Source organism: Mytilus edulis, chromosome 2 (genome assembly GCF_963676685.1).
Source record: "Mytilus edulis chromosome 2, xbMytEdul2.2, whole genome shotgun sequence".
In the NCBI taxonomy this organism is placed as follows: domain Eukaryota; kingdom Metazoa; phylum Mollusca; class Bivalvia; order Mytilida; family Mytilidae; genus Mytilus; species Mytilus edulis.
Genome location: NC_092345.1, coordinates 69,068,453 through 69,077,528, shown reverse-complemented (window position 1 = coordinate 69,077,528; position 9,076 = coordinate 69,068,453). Strand labels below are relative to the sequence as shown.

At 31.3% G+C, this 9,076-nt stretch overlaps 1 protein-coding gene across 1 annotated transcript; it reads left to right on the top strand.

Annotated features, from left to right (window-relative positions):
- The first annotated feature begins 377 nt into the window (after positions 1–377).
- LOC139510374 (melatonin receptor type 1A-like) lies at positions 378–8,387 on the top strand. The gene is made up of 4 exons (XM_071296956.1): positions 378–575; positions 3,489–3,606; positions 6,677–6,800; positions 7,535–8,387. Exons 1-4 carry the CDS (start codon positions 378–380, stop codon positions 8,268–8,270), a joined length of 1,176 nt encoding a protein of 391 aa, XP_071153057.1. The 3' UTR covers positions 8,271–8,387.
- The last annotated feature ends 689 nt before the right edge of the window (positions 8,388–9,076 follow it).

Here is a 9,076-nt window from a genome sequence, read left to right as displayed (position 1 = left end):
AGGCGCAACAGTAAAGCCGCCTTATAATACTTCAATCGACCCGATTTACCTTTTGAAGTTCATTCCTAATAAGATAGATATTTGGCTAAATATCTGCTTTTTATCCAGATTTCAAGTCAGAGTATTTGTCACAGATTTACCGACATTGTTGTGGTTTCTAGTTATAGTCCCACTTTCATCGATTTAGCGAAGGTCATTTGTAGTCATTTTCACCCATATTTTTTGTTCATTTTATAATTTCCAAAGCCTTGTGATTAACTTATGTCGTTTGGTATTGTTGTTTATTCGTATTTATTGAATTTAACCTGGAAAGTAAATATCATTATAGGGTTTGTTTGGTTTTCAGGTGTGTTTGATTTGTTTGTTTATTCAATCAGATGGACAATTTAACAGTCTCGTTAAAACTGGCACCGCCAGATGCCAAAAAAAGGAGAGTGGATGTTGGTGTTGACAAATGCATTATAACATCAACAGAATCTGGAAGAAAAAGTCTGATAAATGCTGCAGCAGAAAGACGTGATGATTTGTTCAGTTATTTGAATGAATTCTGCAATAAAACAGCAAGTGAATTACCCGTATTTAGGTATCATTGGTCATGTTTTAAAAGCTACACAAGTAAGCAGAATTAATGCTCAATAAAGCAGTGTATCACGCAGCATGGCTGACCACATACTTGGTATATAGACCAAAATCCACTGATAAATCTGCGTATGATTTGGCATTTTAAAGAGTAGTTGAAATTACAGACAGAGACCTTATTCGTGACAAAAAGTCTCTTGTATTGTCATCACTTTTAACAATGTATCAGTCTTTTTACTTGATAAAGTAAGTAAGACATACTGTAATTCCTCTAAAATTGAGGCTTAACTTGATAAGCACGACAGGGACGCCATTGTATTTTTTGCTCAACAAGGACAAGATAAATCTAGCATTGTATTTGCTAGCGATATTTCCAATTGAGACGCTGTTAAAGCAGCAAATAAGATCTAAGCAGAATTAGATATGCTTTAAAGAAAAGCTGACTTAAGTTTATGAAGCTCCACCAAAACCAACAAACAAACCGATATGCATGTACTTTATGAAGCAGCCTCAATATTAAGACAAAAAATGGTAAATGTTTATATATCTTATTATTACCCTGCAAATGACAAAGTATCAGAAGCAATGTTGCCACCCTGTTTGATAAGTTTTGTTACTTGGCTTCTTGGCAAAACATCTTTTGAAACATTTTCTTCAGTATCAATGGATATTTCGCATGACATTCGAAGAAAATGTGCTGCTCTCGCAGAGTGCAAGATGTCAAATTGTAATGACATAATAACTCCATTTAAAATTTAAATGCAATGCATGGTTTCTTCGTCAAGTATGACGAAGTTCGGAGGTTTTTGACTAGTGAAGGAATGCTGAAATAACAAAAATAGAAGGTGGTTGTTATGTCCCGTTCGGTATAGCTAACTGGATTCCTTAATCCAAGAAGGTGTGGACAATATTGACATTAATTGACGGTAAAAAACACATTTCACTCGATCGCACGTACTCTATTCTAAAATTCAGTTCTACATGGAACACTCGTATTTAGTATCAGACAATGGTTTGAACGGAAACAGGACAAATCAATAGTCTAAAGTATGACAATACGGATCTTCGCTGATGCAGTGCTTATCCTTTACAAAACCAAAAATAAGAGGCGAACCGTCGCGACGTCAAAATACACCTGAACTTTTAAACACTTGCAAAGATCCAATCTGCCTGACTCCAGATATGTTTTTGGGTAATTCATAGAATGAAATGCAGAGAGGTATCTGTCTTGTCACATTAATTGTCTTGTAATTGTTCCGAAAAACTTGATCCATTTTGACAAATTTAGCCAACCGAAAATAATGGCTCCCAATGTGCTTTTGGTTGGAAAACTGCGCAAAACGACATAGCTGATGACACAGATGCTATTTTTTTTTTCAACGTTTCATTTGGTATGACAATAAACTCATCACAGATACCAAAACGGTCATGTCGCAATTTGTTCTACAACACGCTTCACTTATTTAGTAATAAATCACTCAAATAAATTCATTTTACGAAAACTAAGTGACATGTCGAATCCTTGAAAACCGAAAGGAAATTTAACATGACTGCACATATTGTTTGATTTATCAACTATGCATTTCAGATACTCTTTGGAAAACTTTTATCCTTAAGTATTTAAGAAATTCTATTTGTCGAGGTCAAATATCAAGGTTATTCTGTTACTGTTTTTTATTAGGCTTTTTAATTTGTATACTACGGACTACCTTCAAAAAAGTTTAATAAAACGTTGTTCTGACGTCATGTGCAAATGTGAAAAAGATTTTGTATGAACTAACACATTTCAACATAGTACTACTCATATAATTTATTGAATATATTTAATTTTGAAAAATATCAATAGTATTGTTTCTTCAGATGAAAATAGGATTTTTTTAAGTGATGAACTTTGACCTTGATTTTCGGTATAATTGTACCAGATTTTTAATTATATTTACGACACATTTTTTCAAAAACTACACGATTTCAGCTTTCCAAGGAGCTATTAAAATCCCATGAGGTATTTAGGTAATTTAAATGTCTAAAATTGTCCTCTCCGCCGCTCCACTATAAAGCGTAAGTATGTATAGCGACTGATATGTGATGTCAAGCGAAACAAGTGGAGCATTTATTGAAATCTAACATACTATCTAAATAAAAGTTAGTAGGAGTCTGTTAAATAGGCACTTGCATAACGAATAGATGTAAGCATGACATATAGGCCAGTGTGACAAACTTTTGTAAACTCATTAAGATTCATCTTTACAAAAAGTAAGATAATCCTCTTATTTAAAGGTATCGAGAACTGAAATCGAAGGTCGGAATTGGCCATGAATAGTGTGGTATACATTGTATTCTAGTACCTATAATTTCCAGGCTGCCAACTTATTCTCTGAAAGATATAAGAAAATCAGTACGATCTCGTATTTAAATCTTAATAGATTTATCTTACAGTCATCGGTAACTAGCATTAATAGTTAATGCCTTCAGGAAAAGCCTCCCGAAAAAAACTTTACTTATATTTTAACTATGCATACTCCGGTTTTTAATTTTAATATTGTTTGTATGGTGTTTCTAAACCACAATTACTTTTTTTATATTTACTGAGATGCAAAAGTGTACAATAAGGATGAAATCGACAAATAATATACAATATATAAGTTTTCAACCAACTGAATTATGTTTCTTTTCAGTTGCTTACACAATAACACACATATACAATATATTATCATCTGCCTCGTACTACAGACTCATTCTTTTTCATTCATCTTTTTTTTCATATCAATCAAATTATGATCATATCTTGAATGTATTATTTGGCTCTGCAATGCGTAAAACATCACAAGCAATCATTCATGTAACATACAAGAAGTGTTAATAACAGTTATACGACTGATTCAGTGAACTTTATTTTTTTCCCTTTATAGATAATAGGTGGCGTGACCGTGTATAGAAGACTACGTACAACTGGCAATGTGTTCATTGTGAATTTGGCTGTGGCAGATTTAGTAGTAGTGACTATTGTCCAACCGTTCAATGTAATAGGTAATTACTTCAATATATAATGTTTTATCTTATTAGGTGATTTCAATCTACATAGCGGTAAATCTTCTGGACGAAAATAATAGAAAATTTACTCTCCTTATGCTAGAGTCGAGAAAGTCAATAATGAAACAATACCGGTGACGATACTGGTCAAAAGTTATTTCTATATAATAATTGTACATTTTAAAGAAATATTTGTTAAACTGTGTTATTAGAAATATACATGCAAATACACGATGTTTTATGTTCAGTATTTATCAACATAGTTTCATTGGAAGCCTGTTAATCAATCCCAATCTTTGCTGTGTATTAATAAAAAGAATTAAAAAATCATGTACATACAAAATCTTAAGTTTTCGGAGTGTTCCACAAAGTCCCGTGCATGTTTTCACAAAGTATACTTATTTTTTTCACACCTAAGTAATCAAGAAAACCAATCTGTTTTTGACACATGTACATTCAATAGAAATATTTTTCTTTTCGTGTATATAAAATTGTTAAATATGTCTATAGGTTAAGTATTAAAGTAAACTTTTCTTATACATTAGTTATCATTCTACTAATTTGTTTATATTCTTGATTTTTGTACATGTTTTTTGCGGTTTATAGATCTATTCAATATTACATATAAATAAGGTTCGTTTAGATTTGCTTAGTAACTTAATTACAAAAGTGCTTACCTTTGCTGCATATCAATCGGTTCCTTTGAAAAATTTACCCCGACTTTCCATGATATAGCCGTATATATGATATTTTGTCATTAGATTCCCCTCTACAACGGTCTGTTATTTGTATTTACCAACAAAATCTATGTTTTAGTTATTGATATTTTATAACTGAGACAATTTCAATAAAAATGTACACAATGAAATACTTCATTATGCTGTATAAAGGCAACAGTAGTATACCGGTGTTCAAAAGTCATAAATCGATTGGGAGAAAACAAATCCGGGTTAAAAACCTAAACCGAGGGAAACACATCAACTTTATGAGGAAAACAAAAGGAACGACAGGAACACCAAAGAGCGATAAAAACAAACGACAACACGCATAGAAACCAACTATTTGATTACAAATGCCATACTCTCCATGTTTAGTTTTAGTTCAACTTAACGTAATCGAAAGCAAAATGTTACACAAAACCGTGTCATAAACCATTTACGGTACCACGACCTTCGAAACGAGTAGATTTACATGCAAAATACAAACCAGCCACATAAAACTTGTTCCTGAAGCCTAATTCTAAGAAGTTTGTCTTTAGTGTTGACTGTAGTATATTTTCTAAAGAATATTTACATCATTGTTAATAAAGTATATCTTTCGTTGTTAAAAAAATAGCTCAAGATCTTGATATTGATTCAACAAAGTTAATCTAATTTATGAATAGATGTAGAAAATAACTATGATGGTAAATGCTTTGTTTTCAGAAGAATTCTAATTATCTGGCGTAATGCATAATTAAAAAAAAACTATTTTATCTCATAGACTTATCTATTTAATTAGAAATTTTTGTATCCGAAATAATTAGTTGGAATAGGGTATTTTTTTTTCAAAATTAAGGACTTAGTAATTTTTCATTTGTATTATTCGAAAAATGCAATGACGTGGAACATTTTGAACTACGGACTTATATAAATATAAAATGTAGTAAAGAATATATACGCAGTCTATGGATTTCTGATATCGGAAAAAGTTTTCTTGACATTTGCTTTCCAATCTTCATTAAGTCTTGTCAGGAAGCATAATCTTCAACTGTAGAATCAAATTTTGAAAATACAGATTAATAGTGTTGTAATTTATTTTGGATATTATTTTCTACATTCCATTAGGTATGAAACACTGGTATAAATCCAATATATCCAATGACCACCACATTAGGACTATAATCATAACTTTATTCAACTCAACAATGAAGATTGGTACTGATAGACACTTTAACCATTTCAATTGAATTTTGTGAATTTAAAATATCTTATTTCATTTTGGTGTGTAATGAAAAGAATCTACCTATTACATAATTTATCGTCCATACAAACATAACGGAAGAAGCATAAATGTAGATAATTACAAATTCAAATATTGCTAAGTATCCGAAATATTATTAAAGAAAATAAAATGTGACATCTAACAAAAAAGTACGCCGCTATATGTGATACTGTTTTAACGCAAAAACTTTCACCAATCATAGCTCAAACATTGAATGATGGAGATATTGACTTAAACCTCATATCATCATAATTTATGATCAGTTTTAATTGATAAACTTTATTTAAGAATTGAATGCTTTTTTTGTAACTTCATTGGGGTGTAAAGACAACGGTTTTACAACCCTTACAAAAAGAAGCATTCAAAACTTATAATTACATGGTTTAGCAAGGATCATGCAAACACGATTTTATCAAGCTTTTATTTAGTTTACTTGTGCACTTTATTCTGGGACCTCATGTCATCATGAATGAGAAATTTTATTGTGTAATGAAGTTGATTAAGGAATAACGCGAGATTGTAGCTAGCCCATCAGAATAACGTATTATAATGAAACATACATCTAATTTAATTATATGTTAATGTTCTGTAATATTATAAAGTTGAGTTGCTTGATGGGTTATATTATAAAAAAGGAGTGGTACATATTTGTCAAATTAAAAAAAAACTGTATAAAGAATGGCATGGTGATATACTGGTGTTGAGTGGTTATTGTCAAGCGGAAAAAGCAAAAAATCATTTTCATGAGAAACCGTATTAATGAGATATCTAATATTTCATTAGAAAGTGTGATGATTCTAATTGTGAGGTTAGCTTCCTATATGAATATATAACAACATACCTGTACACATTATTCTTATTTTGAACTGAACATACTCTTACTCCTGAAAGTATAGAGCTTCTTAGAGAAGCATAAAATACCGCGTATATAGTTTGACCAATCCGTGATCTGGGTCTACAACATCTCAAGGTGAGCACGAGATTATAAATTTGGATGAAATGGCTTAAAAAGGGACCATTTATGAACATGGGAAACACGTTTTCGATGTTGTATAATAAATCTTTTACTATTTGTATTCAAAAGGAATCACCCTTGGACCTGAATTTTTCCACGGAAAGCTTGAAGCACTTTGTCATATGGTTGCGACAGTGTGTGTTATGAGTTGTGCAGGTTCCATGATAACACTTGCATCAGTCGCTCTAAATAGGTAAGTATCACTACAAAAATGATCTGGGAATTGGTAAGCATAAAATTTTTTATTGTGTGCATAATGAAAGGAAAAATAAAGTTATCTTCTTTTTTGTTTAATGTATTATATTGTGCAATCGTATTAAATTGAGAATGGAAATGGGGAATGTGTCAAAGCGACAACAACCCGACCATAGAACAAACAGCAGAAGGTCATCAATAGGTCTTGAATGCAGCGATAAATTCCCTATGATCTGTTTTCATTCTTTTGTATAGTTAATTGGGTTAAGAGCAAACCACAATTGTCTTCGATTGTTTCAATAATGTTATGAATTTCTAATCATGAAACTTGAATTGTTACTATATATACCTAACAAAAAGCATACAAATACAATAATTCATTTTTCAAATTCAGAATTATAACTTAATAACCATAATGATTGCTCCATATTTTCGTTAGTCTTCATTATTTTTTCCAAAACTAAAAAGGTGTATAAAACAAAACAAGAACACTAAACTCCAAGTTAAAATCAAACATTTAATACCGACAAAATCAAACATAATCAATCAATGGAACGAGCAAAAACAAAATATTCCTGTCTTGGTACAGGCATTTTCGATATTTGATCATGTTAATTTGGTATTGTTCTATTTAAAAAAGAATTAAATGGCCATTATCGTTTTAAGCTGAATATTTTTTTGGGGTTAAATTATGAACCAGGAAACATATTAATATAAATTATATATTTACAGATACATTTTCGTGTGTAAAAATATGAAGTATCATTCCTTTTATTCGAAGAAAAAGATTGCGGTATACATTGTTTTCATATGGTTGCTGGTCAGTTTGATTGATTTACCCAACTACCTCAGATGGGGCGGTCATACGTTCGACTATAAAACAATGAGCTGCGTCTTTGATAGAAACTTTCTACCATATACTATGTTTCTCAGCACCCTTATTTATTGGATTCCGCTATCTCTTGTTTTCTTCTGCTATATTTCGATCTACCTTTATGTTCGGAGGCATCGAAAGGCGTTTCAAAAACAAATGAACAAATCTGAATCGATTAATGAAGATATTATTTTAGCCAGGCATCAGCAAGACATCCGAATGATACGGACATTTGTTCTGGTAGTTATTATTTTCATACTTTGCTGGGTTCCTTACTTCGTCCTCGTTCTCTTCGATAGAGATGAAAACGTATCGAAAGCCGTCTATGCTTTCTCACTTGGTGTTGGCCATTGCAACAGTTCCGTCAACAGCATACTATATGGAGCAACCAATAAAAGATTCCGCAAAGGTTATAAAATATTCACTGTCAATTATTGTTGTATGTGCTTCAGCAGGAAAACTTCGAAAGAAACGGCGAAAAATTTGTGGTATATCAGCAAATCAAGTTCAATTTACGATGAAGACAAACCAGCCACACAGACTTCGTCTTTGTCAAGTCAGGAGATTCCAATAGACCAAAAGCAAAGAATTTAACAAAGACAACAATAAACCAGAAAAAAAAAGAACTTTGAAATGGTAGAGATATGATCGATGGTTAATGTTTGTTTGTACATAATGTGTTTATCATTTGTATGTCTTTCTTGCGCTTTAACGTATGTCTATCCTTTTAATCAAGGGATTGACATATAAATATTTGTAAAATTCATTAAGATACAAAATAAGATAAAACTGATATTAAATTGGTGATTTACAACTATTCGAAATATATTTAAATACGATTGATAAACTATTAGATACGTTCACTTTATTTAATTCTTTTGCACATAATTTCATATTTAAGTTATATGTTTACGCATAATTGTTTATTCGTTGTGAGATTAGTTAACGTATATTTGCCTGCTGTTTGTTCGTTCATTTGCCTATGTTGTCCTATTATTGTTATATAATTTATTCTCTCGCAGGTTTTATGATCTCTTAAATAGTTACATGCACCATTGCTTGGAAAGGGAATTATTTTCATTCCTGAAATTAGAAATATTGTAGTTATTGTTTAATTTGTACTTCTATAGACTTGAGACGATTTAGACGTCGAGAAGTCTTTGTCATTTTATTATACCTCAGATATCATTTTCTATATGAAATAAGGAAACATTATTTTCACTATTGTTCAAGTGTTGAACAATTGGACCGGTCAATAGTTTCCAACTATTTGACCGCAAGCGTCATTGTTTTTCGCGGAATTTCAAATGCAGCTACGGGATTGGAGGATTTTGAAAATACCACAGGTGTGCCTACTGTATCTAGGGTTGACGTTAGTATATACTTATTGACTGGGTATG